General features: G+C 29.3%; 1 protein-coding gene across 10 annotated transcripts in view; it reads left to right on the top strand.

Annotated features, from left to right (window-relative positions):
• LOC100213859 (stimulated by retinoic acid gene 6 protein-like) overlaps positions 1 to 19,654 on the top strand; it is a 130,945-nt gene that overhangs the window by 50,185 nt on the left and 61,106 nt on the right. For all 10 annotated transcript variants that reach the window (XR_010643080.1, XM_065815477.1, XM_065815476.1 and 7 more), the window contains 3 exons: positions 9,763 to 9,842; positions 9,943 to 10,004; positions 10,084 to 10,228. Coding sequence is in view for 9 of the 10 variants with exons in the window: in XM_065815477.1 (XP_065671549.1) it covers positions 9,763 to 9,842; positions 9,943 to 10,004; positions 10,084 to 10,228 (287 nt within the window). In the remaining variant the exon portion in view is untranslated. The remainder of the gene's footprint in view (positions 1 to 9,762; positions 9,843 to 9,942; positions 10,005 to 10,083; positions 10,229 to 19,654) is intronic.

Below are 19,654 nucleotides of genomic sequence, written 5' to 3'. Positions count from 1 at the left end.
TGCAGACAGTTTACAAGCCAACAAGATAAATTAAGTGACTGTGACCAACAGAGGTTATCTAACCACCATGAACTATTATAGCTGATGCTTAATACTTTAAGTAATAAGCAAAAGTTCTCATGCAGGTTCCACTTACACTGGTTGACAGGTGTTAAATTAGTATATTTTTAGGCCTTAGTTTACAAAATTTAGAGAAAGGTATTACCTCTCCCTAGGTTTATTGAAAAATAGAGTGAGTTTCTCTCAAAAACATTGTCAAAAAATAATTTCTCAGCTTTTTTTGTTTCCATATTCCTACATTGCTATTTCATCTTTAAGATTGATCATTGTGAAAAGCTATGTCTCTTAATAGTAAAAATCAATTAATAACTTATTCTTTTGAACTTAAAATCTTACTAGTTAATCTAAACTTTAACTTCAGGTTAATTTGTTAAACAAAAAGCTGTATTTTAAATTTTATCAAAATTCTAACTTCATTTTGTCCAATTGCAAAGCCATTAGTTAATTACAAAGCTATTAGTTTTGAATGTAAATCTTTGAAATTGTGGAATAAGTGTCTATGTACTTGAATATTTTACTTATAAGATTAGATATGATTTTTTGTTCTCTGAACCAGGTTTTGAAACTATCACTTTCGAAATCAAAAAATATTATTGTAACTACTACATACCGACCACCTAAAGTTTAAACAATTTTAAAAATCACTTAAATAATTATTTTGACAGACAAAACTAGGACCGCTTGTTTTTATTTGTTGGAGATTTGTTGGAATTTGTTGGAGATTTGTTGGAATATTCAAAATATGAAGAAAATAATAACATACAACAATTTTATGATGGGTTTAATGAGTTTGGAATGGTGCCTATAATAAATAAATCAACAAGAGTTATGCAAAACTATTTTTCTGCAGTCTACAATATTTTTGCTAACAGCCTTTGCCATTCCACTTTTAAATCTGGTATTATTAGAAGTGACATAACTGACCATTTCCTAGTCTTTGCAATTTTCAAAAAACCAAAGATTTATTAAAGAAAGATTCTTACTTAAAAAATAGAATCATTACTACCCAAGGAAAAAATATGTTTAAACTAGTTTTGACTTCTGTAAATTGGAATTTTTTTTTTCTTGAGACATGTGCTAATGACAGTTACAAGCATTTTCCTAAAAAATCAAGTCGTATTAAAGCTAAAACACCTCTTAATTCTTGTTTCTCTAAAAACCTTTTAAAGTTTTCCAAATGAAAACAAAAGCTATTTATGCATTTTATTAAATCAAAGAAAGATCGTGATATAGTTACTTAGAGCACAAACATCTGTACGAAAGAATTAATAAAATAGCCAGAACTACATACTTCAAAAAGAAACTATTAGAACTGAAAGTCAAAGTGAAAGTTGAACATGAAAAAAATGTGAAATCCTATTACCGATTCTTGGTAAATAATATATATATATATATATATATATATATATATATATATATATATATATATATATATATATATATATATATATATATATATATATATATATACATATATATATATATATATATATATATATATATATATATATATATGTACATATATATATATTAGTAATAAAAAAAAAAGTATATATAGTTATTATATAGTTATATATAAGTTATATATATATATATATATATATATATATATATATATATATATATATATATATATATATATATATATATATATATATATATATATATATATATACATATATATATATTAATAATAAAAAAAAAAGTATATGTATATATATGTATATATAAAATATCATAATATAAAATAAAGATAAAATAATATTTAACTTTTTAATAATAAAAAAAGTTAAATATTATCTTATCTTTATTTATATTATGATATTTTATATATACATATATATACATATATATATGTATATATAAAATATCATAATATAAAATAAAGATAAAATGATATTTAACTTTTTTTTTATTATTAATTTTATTTTTATTATTAAAAAGAAATTTAAGTAAATTTTTTTATTGCAATCAAAAGTTGTTTAAACATTCTTGTTGTTGTGTTCATAATATATTCTCTTTAAGACCGGCACCGATAAATAAGATAGGGCAGTATATATATATACATGTATAATAATATGACACATGTCCCTAATAAACAAACTATATATATAAATGTCAAGAAATCAAACTAACTCATAAATCTTCATAATCGAGTGGTATTTTATTCTTTATTCTTTGTCCACGACTTGATAATCGAATTGTTTAATATTCTTTTGTATTTTCAACTAAATTGTTCTCTTTAATTATTTTATTATTCTTGCTCTCCAATTCCAATGACGTTGTACCCCTATTGCATTCTTCAAACGAAAGAGTAGTTTGTCCTCTGTGCATTATAGCCACGTTATCCCGAGTCAGGCATGGAGCAGATATAGCGTAAACTTTTCTAAGTTGAATCTGATTTGGACGAAGGATATGTCCATTGTGATTTAATTTTACTTCATATGATCTAGGGGCAACGCATTTCATTGTTTAACCTCTAAGACTCCATTCACGAGTTACTTCGTTTTGAATTGCAACAGTTTGGCCTTGTCTATAGACGTATGGTTCGAAAACACCAATATTTTTATCATAGTATTTTTTAGATTGAACTCTCTCTTTGACTATATCTCTTGCAAATTTTGACTGTTCTTTATTTCAAGATTGAAACATGGGTAAGTTATCTCTCAGTTGACGCCCATGTATTAGTTCAGCTGGAGATAAACCACATTTTATTGGAGTATTAAGTAAAATTAAGATACCTTTATAAATGTCCTCATTTGACATATAGCATTTCTTTATCAACAGTTTTACTGATTTTACAGTTGCCTCTGCTAAACCATTCGATTGTGCATAGTGTGGACTACTTGTTATGTGCTTAAATTGCCATTGTTGAGAGAATTGGCGAAACACTTTCGAACTATTTTGTGTACCATATATACCACCAACTCCTCAGGGATACCATTTCTAAAAAAAGATTCTTTGCATGCTTGTATAACATTTGCTGATCCAGTACTTGAAAGCAGAAACACCTCAGTCCACAAGCTATAATAATCGACAATAATTAAATAGTTTTTATTAGCCCACTGAAACAAATCAGTTCCGAGTTTTTGCCATGGTTGTGTTGGGACATCAAGAATTAGGAGAGGTTCTTTCGGCTTTGTTGGGAGATACTTTATAAATGCCTCACATTTTCGAATTAACTGTTCAATTTGGTTATTTAAACCTGGCCAAAACACACTCTGACGTGCACAACGTTTGCATTTCTCCATTCCCAAGTGACCTTCATGCAATTTTGAAAGAATTTCTTTTTGCATACTAACTGGGATTATTATTCTATTTTGATATAATAAGAGTCCATCAATTTTAACTATTTCATCTTTAATATCCCAATAAGGTTGGAAATTCGCCGGACATTATTTTTTGGAATTTGGCCATCCAGAAATGATACTTTCTTGCAATTAGTTTAAAAGTTCATCTTCTGCAGTTTTTTGCTTAATTTCTCCTAAATGACTCTCTGTAGCAGGCATACTTTTTATTATTGATTTGCCTGCAACATGTTCTGCAGTAAATAAAAATCTTAATAACTTCATTATTAAACATTGAATTCTTGGAGACATCAATAAGTGAGCCATAATTTAATATTGGAATTAATGGTTTGTGATCTGTTTCTAATATAAAATTTGGCAAACCATACAAATATTTTGACATGCGTGTGCACCCCCATGTTACTGCTAACATTTCCATTTCGATTGGATAATAATTTTTTTCAGTTGTCGTAAGAAATCTAGATGCACAATCAATTGGTTTGTATATACCATTATGACTCTGGTAAACTATTACGCTTATTTAATAAACTTCCATCTGTTCTTACTTTTACAGGTTTTTTAACATCGTAGTATGCCAAAATGGGTGGATTGGTTAAACTATTTTTCACCTCATTAAATGCTCTAGTATGATTTTCAGTCCAAAACCATGCTGATCTTGAACTCAAAAGATCTTGCAAGGGTTCAGCTACTTTAGCAAGCGATGGATTGAATTTTGCTAATTGCTGGGCTATGCCAAGAAAACTATGTAAAGGCGTGATATTTGTTGGTTTTGAAAATTTTTTTATTGCTTCAACTTTTTTGGTCAATGGTTTTACTCCCTCTGCTGAAATTTTATGACCTAAAAACTCCACTTCTGTTTGATCAAATAAACATTTCTCTACATTAAGGGTAACTCCATTTTCAGCAAATCTATTTAACAATGCTACAAGGTTTTCGTTATATTCCATTTCTGTATTTCCAAAAACTAAAAAATCATTCATACTTTTAACCACTCCTTTTAGACCATCAATAACTTTATCCATTTTTTTACTAAAAATTTCAGGGAGTGGCGTTAATCCAAATGGACCCCACGTTGGGCAGAATCGCCCAAAAGGTGTCGTAAATGTACAATTTAACTGACTTTCAATATCCATTGGTAACTGCCAATATCCTGAGTTAACATCTAATTTTGCCATATATTTACATCTATTTCCAAGTTGGGCCAGTGAATCATCTACACTTGGCAGTTCATAGAATTCACGCTTGGTGTCTTTGTTTAATTGTGTTAAATCAATACAGATACAAAGTAGTCCATTTGGTTTTTATACAATTACTATTGGATGACACCAGTCTGTAGGTTGATCTACTATTTTGATAACACCCATCTCTTTCATACGCTCTAGCTCTATCTTCAATGGTTCTAGTAGTGGGAACGCTACTGGTCGTGGCGCTCCAATGTGGTATGGTGTTATATTTTCTTGTGTTGTTATATGTACAGGGTCACCTTTAATAGTTCCTAACCCTTTGAATATTGAAGGAAACTGTTCTACAATGTTACTTTTTGATTTTGAAATCATAGCACACATGAATCGTTCAGGAATATCCACTTTAACTAGGTTAAACTTTTGTAAGGCAGGTCTTCTTAATAAAGCAGTTTGCACATTACCACAAACATATATAGTAATTAATTTACTGTTCTGACCGTTTATAGAGAATGATTTTTTAAAGTATCTAAGACAATTGAGTTGCTTATAATCAGGACCAATTAGTCGTTTATTAGTAGTGTATAAATGTTCAATTTTAATTCCAAACTTTTTTAAATGGTAAGTTCCTATAACTGTGACTTCAGCGCCTGTGTCAATTTTAAATGTTATTTTTCCATGTTTTACTTTTAATTGAATTTCCCAAGGTCTGTTTACACAATCTGCTCCAACTCTTCCTAAAAACAACGCACTTAGATGCTGCATAGTTAATGAATTTTTACTGTTGTTCTGTTGATCAACATCTCTATCAGGAATATTTGGTTTTGCTTTTAGGCAAACTGAACTATTTGAAAAGTGATTCATAATGCTACAGTCTCTGCACTTTTTACCCCATGCTGAACATGATCCACGAATAAATGGATGCTTTTTTAAAAAGAATTTACATACCAATGAATTAAATTTAAAATCTCTATTATCACTATTCTGTGTGGGTGAATTAAATTTATTTTTACTGAACAATTGTTTTTCGATACAATCTACACTTTCACTTTTATTATTTTGCAACTCAGATAAACCATTTTGTGCTTTTTCTGAAGAACGACAAATTTCTACTGCTTTATCTAGTGTCAAAGTCTTTTTAGAAAGTAATTTCTCACGTACTTTTACTTACTCACGTACTACACGTACTTCACGTACGTATTACAAAAATTGCAATTTTTACTTAATAATTTAACTTTGGTTAAGAAATCATCAAAGCATTCATCATCTTCTTGACAACGTTTAAAATATTTATGTCTTTCTAAAGTCTCATTAATAATACCTTTAGCAAACACTTCCATTTTCTCCAATATAATAGCTGGATTTGTTGTTTCATTTTTGGTTAGGTTTAACGATTCGTAAATGTTTTGAGTTTCTGAAGAAAACGTATACCTTAACATAGCAGCTTAATACGCAAGTGGTTTTTTCTCTAAATCCGATAACAAAACATATTCCTGCCATTTATCAATCCAGGAGCAAAATGCAGCATACCTATCTACAACTAAATCTAACATTGGAGGAGAAACACCTACTTTACCACTTTCTGCCATTTTTTATAAATAGATTCTCGAGATTAAACAAGATAATTAGAAAATACTATAAAACTTTATTTTCGCACGTTTATTTACATACTCGTAGCGCCATGTTGTGTTTATAATATATTCTCTTTAAGACCGGCACTGATATATAAGATAGGGCCGTATATATATAAACATGTATAATAATATGACCCACTTGTGCTTGCAAGATGATAAATAAAAGTTTTTATTTTATTTCTTTTATGGGTTTTTTTAAGGTTTTGTTTAATAACTTTGTATACAAAAAAAATATTCTGGTTAACTGTAAACAATTTCGTTTTTCTGTTACTAAATATTTCGATAAAATAATTAGCTTAATAGGTTTTCGTAGTTTTTAATTTTATTTGAGTTTTTTTCATTAGTAAATAGCGTTTATATGTAATATAATTGTCATTCAAACTTTTGTAACAAACTTTTTTACATAATCATTATTCTAAAAATAATGTGGCTTTTTATAAATTTGAATACTTCTTTTTTTTTGCTTATATAGTAATTTAAAAGTTAAAAAATGATAAAAAGTTGCTTAGTGGAAATCGCTTTAGGCATAGATAGAATTGCCTAATGCGTCCTTAAATTGCCAACAGCTTTAGACCTTGAAACAAGACCTGTATTCCGTAACGACTTCAACTTTTCACAAAGTATTAATTACTATCATATTTATATTGCATAAAAAGTTAAACTTAAAGAAAATTAATTTAAGGGTCCCCCCAAATTGAATAGTCAAGTGGTTTTAAGCAATTCAACTTCTGTTATTGTAAAATTGATACAATTTGCGCTGTTTAAAAAAAATCAAATGTTCATTAAATTATTTTTTATAAGCTTGTTTGTTATGGTCCTTTACTATTTGAAGTAGTAACGAAATCTTGTATAAGTTTTACACCTCTCTCATTCACAACATGACATTGCTTAACAACATTTTTTATAATAATTTTAATCTTTACAATAAATCTAATCTTCATCCAGTACTCAACAGGCAATTGCATTCAAGCCTGGTTTGCAGTCATCTCAATTAGGTTAAATTGTTGTCAGGAATGTTGATCAATTAAAGAGACAAAAGAAGGAATGTTGTTGCCATAGACTTTTGGGAAAAACGGTTTTCCAGGCTTTGTTTCTTCTCTTTTTGGGGTGTTTTAGAGCTTCAATGCCATAGCAGATCTTTCAATAGGTAAATATCCTCATTGAACATTGTAAAGACCACTAACTCTTCAATCAAATACCAAAGATGTCTATTACAAGATTAAATGGCTGCATCAGAAGTTTTGACTGTATTACGGTATTTCTGCATATTGGCAATGTACTGACAATCAAATTTTGGTGCAATAACTGTGACACGACTTTTTTAAAAAGTCATTGCTTTGAAACAGCGTGATAAAATCAGCCATTCTTATAATTCATGACATTGATCTGGGTTGAGCGATGCAATCCGTTGTTCCTATATGACAAGTTTCAAGATGTACAGATCATTGTGCAAATCTTGTACAATGATGAACACCGAATTTTTTTTAAGCTAAACATCTTACCATTTGGAAAGTCACCTCCGAGGTACTGAATAGGATGGTTCTCTTTCAGCCACTCAAATTTTATTACATTTGGCATCTTTTTGGTCGTGACCAGCAGATTTGATAACTACTTTAACTTTTGCTTTTTTTGCCGTTTGATCTCCTACACTGAGGGCCTAATTGGTCAATGAATAGCAACAGTTGACAATCTGGTTTTCTGTTTTGCTTGGAAGGGAGTTGAAACTTCAACTTCTGAGCTGCTGGACTCACTCGCACTTTTCTCTAAGACTTCTTTTATTTCTTTATCACTTAGAGCTTTTTTTCTTCTATCAGCTATGCTATGGACACTGTTTTCAGGGTGTTCATTACAATCAGACAAACTACAATACTAGCACAAAATAAAAACAGTTCAATAAGTAAAGGCAATACAGCAATATGGTTGAAGTAATGCATGAAATTACCTGTATTATTACCAACTTCCATTAGTTCAGTAAAAACTACTAATCTTTCTTCCATGTTCCGAGTCAAGATACACATAATATGAAATATGTGCCAGCAGATGTATGTTACAGAGTTGACTAATTGATTGTAAAAACTGGTCTTATTTCTTTTCAGGGCACTTCTATTCCTTATTCAACACATTTTGCCATTTATTAAAAACTGCAACAAAATACTCAATGCATTTGTTATCTGTCTTAACTGGTAATTAAGCTCTATTCCAAATTTCTTGTAATTCACATTTTGTAGTTTCACATTTTGTAGTTTCACATTTCTTGTAATTCACATTTTGTAGTTCACATTTTGCCATTTATTAAAAACTGCAACAAAATATTCAATGCTTTTGTTGTCTGTCTTAACTGATAAATAAGCTCTATTCCAAATTTCTTGTAATTCGATCAAGATATCTTTAAAAATTTTTTTTGTCAATACTGTTACTTTACTACTTTCCTTATTGATAAGGTAGAGATATCTTTTTAGAAAAGCAATTTTAAGTGGATGTTCACAGACACTTAAACTTATCTCTAGTTTAAATCCAATAAAGTAATCTTAATAATGATTTTATGTGGATCTTGCTTTTTCCTCTAAACAATTTTACTCTTTTATTAGAGGTTCATTAGGTTCCGGTAGTTTACGAGAACATGGAACTTAGCTCTTCTATTAACTAACATCGACTTAGCTCTTCTATTAACTAACTGTTAAAACACACAACTTGATTCTTTTATTAAACTTACTGTTAAAACAAGCAACCTAATTCTTGTATTAAACTTACTGTTAAAACAAACAACTTAGTTCTTGTATTAAACACACTGTTAAAACAAAAAACCTAATTTTTGTATTAAACTTACTGTTAAAGTAAGTTTAATACAAAAAAGTTGTATTAAAATTACTCTGAAAACAAACATCTTAAAACAAACAACTTAATTCTTGTATTAACTAACTGTTAAAACAAACAACTTAAATCTTGTATTAAACATACACACAAAAAACAACCTGTTTTTTTTTTTAAAACATGATGCTAGATTTTGTGTTTTATAACGGGTAGTTACAGTTATACTTAATGTATAATTTATACAAAAAAAAACATAATGGCAAATACTGTTATATTTTTTCATACAAGTTTTTTTATACAGTGTTTTTATTTTTGTTTTATTAAAATATAATTTTAAAACATGTGCGGAGTGATGCTACATTGACTATCTTATAGCCTGCTGCTACAAGGGAGTGCTGCTACATTGACTATTTTGTAGCCTGCTGCTACAAGGGAGCGCTGCTACATTGACTATCTTATAGCCTTCTGCTACAAGAAATTGCCGCTACATTGACTGAAGGTTTGATTTGGGCAAGCAATCATTTAAAAAAGAAGAATTTATTAAAGTTTATAAACTTTTTCTGGTCTGGTTTATTAGATAAAAAGTTTTTTCAGAAAACTACAGTTTATGGAAGAAATTTTTTATCTACTATGCAAGACTATATATAAATATATATATATATATATATATATATATATATATATATATATATATATATATATATATATATATATATATATATATATATATATATATATATATATATATATATATATATATTTGAACAGGCCTCCTGAGGTTCAAAGTTCATTATCCAAGCATGCAATTAAGACAAAGTTGCAGTCTAAAATTTACAAATACACACCAGGTAACATAAAGAACTATTTTAAACATATTTTTTTATTTGTTTTACTTATTCTAAGTTTTGGTATTTGCTAACTGACTTTTTAATTTTGTTCTCTGTATAGAATTTCAATACTCTATTCGAATGCTGTCATCAGGCTTTGTTTCAATATTAGTCATTTACATAGTATGAAAATTTCTATATTTAGTATAAATTGAGTTAAAATAAATAATGCAGTTTTACAATGCTGAATTTTTATCAATAGATCATTGTTAAGATTTTCATACTGTACAAGGTACTTATTGGACATGACGGTGTTCCAGGTGTAATTGTTGTTGTAAGCAATTTTATCATTATAAATGGTTGGCTCGGAAGTGAGCAATTGAACCAATACATTACTTGTTTTAGAGGTAAAAATATAATTTAATTTTTTTTTGTTTTATTTAAAAATTAACTTAGGTTGTATTAAAGTTATGAGTAAAAATTTAACTATCACTTTACAAACAAGGAAGATTTAAAATAAAAAAAATGTTTTTCTTGATTTCTTAAATTAATCCAATTTGATTTACAAGTTTAAAATTATTTTTAAATGTTATATAAAATAATACTGTGCTATATACATTTATGTTATGTTATATGCATCGAGATTATAACTATTTTATTATAATTATCATAATAATTATGGCTGCAAAAAATATTAACAGTTAAGTTAAGGGGTGTTCATAAAGTATGTACGCTGGTGTGGGGTGAAGGTCTAGCTAAAAGTGTTCAAGTTCTGCAATGGTAGATGTTCGCATAGGCACTATGTACTGTTTTGTTATTTTTCTCGCAAACTTTTTTTTTTATGTTAATAAAAAGTGATAAATTTTTCGAATATACAAAAGTCTGTTGAAAAATCATAACTAAACTTGAAAATTAACATTTTATTGATTCAAAATCAAAATCACATAAAATATAAAAAAAAAAATCATAAAATTTTTTTTTCTGATCTCCTAATTCTGTCTCTGTTGATTTCAAGATATGTTTATCAACTTCAATTTGCTTCCCAGCAAAACTTTGTGCTTCACTTTTCAGTTGGCAAATTCGGTTTAAACTGAATGTGTTAAAGTATTGGTATTTTAACTATAATAAAAACATTTAATTTACTAATAGAAAACAATTAATTTAAAAAAGAAGAAATTATTTTAAAAATGATAGGATTAGTTTACAAGAAAAAGAGATTTTACAAGTTTGGGCATTTTTTTTTTACAATAAAATTTTTCACCAGTTTTTTTTTTTTGTGGAAACATGTTTGAAAACCCAGCAATTTGTACTTCTTATGTATACCACTTTCATTTTCTTCATTTTTATTCTACGATATTCTTCATTTTTTGCATTGTTTGTATGTTTATTTTTGTTGTCCAAAATTGTTTATTTTTTGCTTCTTTAAAGGTTCTCAACTTCATCATTATAATTAAGTTTGCCCTTTTTTTTTCTTAATTTTTTTATTTATATTTTTTTGGTAATGATGTTTTGGGCTCAAAAATGTTCTTTTAGAGGTTAATTCAATGCATGTATTGCTTGGTGTCACTGGACAAAATAGTGTTTAAATAAGTTGCAAATAATGTTGCAATGATTGAGATAGCGTGTTACAATTTTTATTTGATTGAGTTTGTATAAGTTGATCTTGTGTAGGGTGAGTTTGTATTGGTTTATTTAATAGTGATTTAAATGTTTCAGCAATTTGTAATTTAGATTTAATAATTTTGTTTATATCAAAATTATAATCCTCCAGTTACTTGTAATTGTGTAAATACTTCACTACTGTTTAAAAGTTTTGGCTTAACGCTGAACAAAACTTCTCTTTGATAAATAATTATTTTCACATCTAATGGTTAAATGGTTCCACATCTAATGGTTAAAGGAGTAAGCTGGTGAACATATTTGATTTTTTTTTAAAACACGTTAGTGAAACTTGATATGTTACACGTGTGTTATGACCATCCAGTACTAACACATGTGTACCTGGAGTTTTTAATTGTTGATATAAATAATTTATTCAGCCATTGCATAAATTGTTTATCTTCCATCCGTCCTGACTTTCAAGGGGTAGTAGCAACAGTATCGAAAACAGCCAAACTGATTAATCTTGAAAAGGGACTTTCCAGAATAACATCGAAATAGAGAATAACATGGAAATTGTAAAAAAAGGAATTGTATCAAAAATCCGAAAAACAGAATAATCTCAAAGTTGTTAAAAATAGAATAATATCGAAAAGGGACTTTTTGGAATAATATCGAAAAAGAGAATACATTGAAATTGTTTAAAAAGAAATAGTATCGAAAATCCAAAAAGTAGAATAATCTCGAAATAGCTCAAAAGAGAATAATATCGAAAAGGGACTTACCGGAATAATATCAAAAACGTGAAAAAAGAAATACAATCAAAAATTCAAAAAACAAAATTAGATTGAAATTGTGAAAAAAGAAATGATATTGAAAAGGGACTTTCCAAAATAATATTAACGAAATTGTGAAAAAAGGAATAAAATCAAAAAAGGGACTTTCCAGAATAATATCGAAAATGTGAAACAAGGAATAGGTTCAAAAATTCTAAAAGCAGAATAAATAGAAAGCCAGTATTTTGTGCTTTTGAATCAAAGTGTAGTAATTATACTGTATAATTGTATAATTTATACAATATAAACTAAAAGTTCTATTAGTAGAACAAATAATATTGTTTTAAATTTATAATAATAATTATAAAACGATTTAAAACAAGATGTTTTGATTTTATTTACATTTAATGTCAACAAACCATAAAAAGTTACAAAATTTTTAGTCAAAATCAATAAAGACTTAGGAGCTATAAAAAGTATAAAGGATAAAGTTATTTGTAAATATGCAAAACTATATGCCATTTAAGTCATCTGTTATATGTGCATAAAAATTTCAAGAAAAAAATACTTTAAAACAAGGAGAGTAGGATAAAAGATCCTGCTTAATAAAACAATTAAAAAAGCTAATTAAAAAATCCTGCTTAATAAAACAAAGAGAGCATGCTAAAAGACTAATCTTTAATAAAAGATTATAAACAATACCCACTCTACCTCCAAATACCATGGAAAAATTACTATTACATGCAGTCATCTGATCATTCTGTTCCAGAATGTTTAAGATTTTAAATACTAAAAAAATGTTGAGGGATTTTAAATAGATTGCTGGTATAGTATGTAGCTACCAAATGTTAAAAATTAATTATCATATTGTATTTTACAAGATGTTATTTAATAAAATCATGCAGAATCTGTTTGGTTTGGTTTTTGAAGAACTTAAAAAATTAGAAAACACTGATAGATAACCCCTGGTGACAAAAATTTGGCACAAAATAAACACAGACAGTAATAGTACAACTAAAAGTTTAATGATCAAAAAATATTGTACAAAATATTAAACAATATATTAGTTTTTTATTTTCGGGACTGCAATAATGATTTCTCGCCATTACGACGTACGGCATCAACTTTTTTGTATACATGTTCACACATGCCTTGTACAAGATTTTTATCAATTTTTTTTAAACAAGAATGGATTTTTTTTTGCAGCTGATCTTCACTTTCAGCTTCCCAATTGTTTTCATACACGTAGCCTTTAAGGATTGACCAGAAATCTTCAATTGGTCGTAATTCTGGGACACATGCTGGATTATAAAATTTTGTTACATAACGGATATTTTTCTCATCGAGGTAATTGGTCACACTTCTAGCATAATGTGAAGAGGCCAAGTCAGGCCAGAATACATAATTACCATCACTGTGATAATTGTTGATAAAAGGAATCAATCGTTTGATGATGCAATCATTTTTGTACACTGTTTGGTTAATTGCCAGTCTCGCAGGAACAATAAATGGTTTCAAGATTCCACGAGGGGATTTGGTAATCCACACAAGAATTTTTTTTTCAAATTTGCTTTTGCGCTTATATTTTACATTTTTGGTGCATTTTTTGCGTCATCTAAGTAAAATCCAACATTCGAATTTTTATTTGTATGTTTAAATGTAAAATAAGACTCATCGTCAATGACAAAGTCACGATTTCTGAATTTGCGACAAATTCTTCCACACTTCAGTTGCAACTGCTTTAACTGTTTCTCAGTGCGATCAGGGATTTATTTTTTCTTAAAATAACAAATGTTTGTTGTGTTTTTTATTGTTTTTACAATGTAGGAATGATCACACTTGAATTTATTTGCAATTTTTCTTGTTGAAGTTCCAGACCGGTTGTTCAAAAGACCTTTCAGGCAATTGATGTTCCCAGCAGTCATAATTTTTGGTTTTCTGCTTGATCCAGGCTTACGAGACTTTGGTTCATTGTTCTTCCACTTTGCTATATAACGTTTAATGGTTCTTTCGGGGTGATTAAAGGTAACAAATACTCTACGGTGCTCTTCGTTTTAGTGTTAGGATGCAAATTACAATAGTTGTACACTTGTTCAATTAATGTAGTCGACTTCATTTTTGGATAACTTTTTTATTAATTAATCTAAGTAAACAAAACTTTCAGTAAAAGATAAGTAACACTTTATAAACAAAATAACTAAAAAATTAAGACTAGATAACTAAAAATTCAATAAGTTTTAGCTTATCAAAGATTGTGCCAAATTTTTGTCACCAGTGGTTATGCATTATTTTAGTGTTATACTTCCATGCAATTATTCAAAACATACATTATATCACCATTAAAAATTACTTGGAAAGATTTTCCATTGCTTTCTTTATTGAAAACACATTCTAGTAATGTTGACACAATAGAACATGCAAATTTGTTACTTAATATTGGCCCAAAATTTTGCAAGATAACTGTTTAATATTTGATGAAATGTATTTACAGAAATATACAGAATACTCTGAACTTTGAACTAAAAAAAACTTAAGTCTATACTTTTCAAAAATGGTATACATTAGAAAATTATTAAGAACATTCATTAAATAATAGGAACATTCCGTAAATAATAAAAACTGCTTCAGTTATAAAAATTGATATTAATTGATTGAGAAATGAAACCATTGAAACTGTGACTATTTTTTAAACAGTGCTTTTGGTGTGCAAACTTATATATTGTATTGATAAGTTCTCTAACGACATTAGGGAATATAGAGTTTCTTAAAAGTTTCTTGAATTTCAAGTTTTAAATCGAATTAAATTTCATTGCATGTGCAAATTAAACTGTTTATTGTGCGTGCAAATTAAACTGTTCATTTAAACTGCTGTTCTCCATTGTATATAATGCTAACTTTGTGTAAAGTTGATGCGATATTTAGGTGAAAGTTAGGAAATATTCATCAAACTCTTAAATAAGTTTCTTATTGAAAAGTGATATAGTGTTAAAAGTTTCTTAAGATTTTCTCCTAGTACTAGTTTTTTATATATAAAAAAAAGTGTGATCAGAAATTCATATTTTCGATGTTAATCATTAAAATGAGTTTTCGATCTTATTCCGTTTTTATTGTTTTTGATATTGTTCCACATTTGTGAATTTCGATATAAAAGCTTTTCGATAATAATCTGAAAATCACATTTTTGATGTTAATCATTAAAATGAGTTTTCCCTCTTCTTTCGTTTTTATTGATTTCGATATTGTTCTGCATTTGTGAATTTTGATATATAAACTTTTCGATATTAATCTGAAAATCAGATTTTTGATCTTAATCATTAAAATGCGTTTCGGTCAGTTATTTTTTGATATTAATCATTTTTTCGATCAGTTAGTTTTCAATACTATTCCGCCTTCTTCTTTCAAGTTTATTCAGCGTTAGACAGACAAATTTTTTTTTTTTTGTTTTTTTTTTTGTTATTCACCTCCTCAAGGCCATGAAGGCCACTACAGATGAGGAGGCTACTCAATAGTGGTTATAACCCTCTCTCAACTCTATAACTCCGAAACACGAACCTCGACGAACAAGGCCGCTGCGCGGAGAAACAAGTTGACAATTATACATCAACTGCTGTATAGACGCTTTTTTTACTTTTTTTATTTTTTTTTTAAACATCTTCGCTTCCAACAAGGCTGCAAGCAGCCACTTATTAAAGTTGTAAGTTACTGAAAGAGAAAAGATGAAGATTGTAGAGCAAGATAACAATTGACAGACGACTTAAAGGATTGCAAGTTATATAAATCAGGAAAGCAAGATGAAGGAAGCGAGTTCCAAAGAACTGATGTTCGAGGAAAAAAACTAGATAAATAAGAGATTTTTGAGCACTTAGGAACAGTTACAGTAAAAGGATGAGACTTAATTGAATGACGAGTAACACAAGAATGAATTTTAGTAGATGGCACAAGAGACGCTAGCTCTTTAGAGCAGTGCCCATTATAGAATTTGTAGAAAAGAGAAAGAAAAGCAACATTACGACAATGTGATAATGGTTGGAGGTTGGCTGCAAGAGCAGGTCCAACTATGTTTTCAATGTGTTTTTGCACCTTGTCTAAAAGAGAAAGGGCATCATTAGAAGATCCGCCTCAGATATGGCAACAGTATTCCATACAAGACCGGATTTGAGATTTATAGAGATAGAGAATAGAATCCGAAGTAAGAAAGTGATGAGCTCGATAAAGAGATGCAACCTTAGCAGATGCTAATTTTGCAACTGATTTTATATGTGGTTTCCAAGAAAGGTTGGAAGTAAGAGTTAATCCAAGAAGATGAAGAGTAGATGACTCATCGAGTACATTACCATTCATAAATATAGTAAGATCTAAACTTATGCAGTAACGATTGGCTGAAAAAAATTGAGTTTTATCTGTATTGAAGTTCACCAGCCACTGTGAGCCCCATGCTGTAGCAGAAGTGAGATCCTTTTCAAGCTCAAATACCCCCTCCAAGCAATCAGAGAGTGTTGGTTTCTTATCACGACAAGAATAAAGAGATATATGTTGGTTTCTTATCACGACAAGAATAAAGAGAATATGTGAGAATATCTGGAAGATGTAAATTAAAAAGAGTATAGGGCCAAGGATTGAACCCTGAGGTGCCCCTGAAGTTTCAGAATAAGAAGAAGAGTGCTGTCCATCAAGGACAACTTTTATGCTATGATTGGAAAGGAAGGATTCAATAATCTTAAAGATGTTGCCAGATACACCATAAGAAGAAAGCTTATGGAGAAGACCAGTATGCCAAACTTTATCAAAAGCTTTTGAAATGTCAAGAGTGATGGCCTTAACCTCTCTACCTTTATCTAATGCACAATAAAACGTATCAGTTATTACTGTTAGCAAATCAGCTGTAGAGCGAGAAGATCGAAATCCATATTAATGGTCAGAAAGTAAGTTATTAGATTCAAGATGAGAAATTAAGTGGTTGTTAATTAAAGATTCAAAAACCTTGCTTATGATAGGAAGAAGACTTATGGGACGGTAGTTAGACGAATCAGATCGCTCTCCAGAATTTTTGAAAATAGGGATAATGGATGCCGCTTTCCAGCAGGCTGGAAAACAAGACTCTGATAAGCACTTGTTAAATAGTTTTGAGAATATAGACAACAGCTCCGGAGAACACTTCTGCAAGAAAATAACAGGTATGTTGTCTGGGCCACAAGCTGTAGAAGAGTCTAGACAGGAAATCACTTTAGATACAGATGCTGGAGTGATATGAATGTCAAGCAATGGATCAACCTGTTTGTTGGCAATATCAGGTAGAACGCAACTAGTGGAATCAAGAGATAATATTGATGAAAAGTTTTTAGCAAACAATTCAGCTTTGTTTTTAGGTGAGGTGACAAAGTCTGAACCATATAAGAGAGGTGGAATTAAAGATTTGCCCTTATTATTGATACTATTAAAGATTCTCCAGAAGTCACGAAAGCCTAATTTTTGAGATGAGATACGAGATTTCATGACCTGAGAATAGTGGGCTTTGGTGTTAGACAAAACCTTTTTACAATGGTTTCTAGTAGTAATAAACTGTGATCTGAAGCACCAAAGGGTGAATGTGGAGAAACTGAGCACTGACTAGGATCAGAAACAAAACATAAGTCGAGTAGAGAAGGTAAATGAATTGGGTTGTCAGGAAAGCGATTTGGAAAGTTAACTATTTGAGTTAGGGATTGTGAAAGGAAAAAGTTGTGGGCTTTAATGCCTGCAGAATCACTGACACTAGAGCCAAGCCATACAAAATTTCAACCCATCGCTTGTCACATTCAACAGACTGTGAGTTCCAAAAAGAAAACTTTTCCTTTGTGCAATATAAATTAGTTCTCCAAATTTCATCAAACAATTCATTGTCATCAAATGTGATTTCTATTGATTTTTTCAAAAAAGTTATAGTTTTAATAATTTCAATTCATTCAGCTTTACAGTTAAGTAAAGACCATTTAAAAACTTCAACCTGATTAAAGTGACACGTCCACTCATCTATATACTCTTGATAGACACTGTAAAAAATGTCTACTTCTTTCAGAAATTGGAAATGACTACTTTCTTCGGTAACTTGCAAATGCTGTCTTACCATGAAAGGTAAAAATTTTTCTTCTTTTCTAGATTTTATTTGGTCTTTCAAATCCTTTAATACTACGGCAACTTCAGCAGCAGAAACATCATCTTTCTCAAATTTTTTTTACCGTGTTATAAAAAACATTGGCTTGACTGTGAACAAAAAAGAATACTATTCAACTCATATCGTTATTGAAAAAGTATGATCTTAGTGGCTGATATAACTCTTTGATAAGCACTCTTTCGATAGCTGGAAGTAAGGCCAACCAACAAACTTTTGAGAATCCTAGCCATTTTTGATATTCCACACCGGCTTCTATTGTTATTAACGTTTCGTTTTAAACCTCCGATATTGGTATTAGTGTTGTCTGCAGAAATAGCCAAAACTTTTGAAGAAATATTGTTAGCACAAATGCATATAAAGATAACTTCTGATAAAATATCTGATGTTTCTGCATTTACGCAATCCATGTTAATCAGCTGAATTTGCACTCCCTCTTTAACATCAAAATAAAGAGCCCAAAATTGGATACATTTTAACGTCCTTGTAGCTTGATGCATCAGAAAGAATTGACACATATGATGTTTTTAATAAAGCATTTTTTGAGTCAGTTTCACAATATTTCTTGAACACGTTTACAGTTATTGCTTCACATTTTGTACGCGCACAAGCAAATCTTGGATTATAAAATTTCTTAATTAGCTTTGATGTACAATCAGCACTCCTAAAGTTAAGGTTGTGTTTGTTTGTGTGGAATGCAATTGTTCCTTCTTGAATGGCTAATATTTTTTCATTTTGACCAAAGCTCCGACTCTACATCAACTTTGTAATTTGAATTAGAAGCATCCAATGCCATTTTGTGTTTATTGATCATCCAATACCATTTTGTGTTTATTATGTCAACAGCAATAGCCCTATCCCTAGCCGCCTCTATCTGATGCACAATAAAATCTTTCAAAAAGCTGCAGAGCGAGAGGACAGAAAACTGTATTGATTGTCTGACAGTGAGTTATTTGACTCAAGATGGGAAGTTAGAAATTGTTATGAAAGACTCAAAGACCTCAAAACTAATTAAAGATAGAAGACTGATCAGACGATAGTTGAAGTGATCAAAATGATCTCCAGAGTTTTTAAAAATTGAAACCATAAAGCCATTTCCAGCAGGTATGAAAAAAAAGGTTTCATCAAGCACTTATTAAATGCTTTAGAGATATTTGAAGAGAGTTCTGGAGAAAACTTTTGTAAGACTATGATAGGAATGTTGTCCAGATCACAAGCCGTAGAAGAGTTTAATTGAGATATGACTTTAGCAACAAAAGATGGAGTGATATGAATGTCTAACAATTGGTTAACTTGTGGAATGGAAGGAA

This window comes from Hydra vulgaris, chromosome 13, assembly GCF_038396675.1.
Source record: "Hydra vulgaris chromosome 13, alternate assembly HydraT2T_AEP".
In the NCBI taxonomy this organism is placed as follows: domain Eukaryota; kingdom Metazoa; phylum Cnidaria; class Hydrozoa; order Anthoathecata; family Hydridae; genus Hydra; species Hydra vulgaris.
The sequence above is the reverse complement of the archived record's forward strand: the minus strand, read 5'-3'. Positions and strand labels throughout refer to the sequence as shown.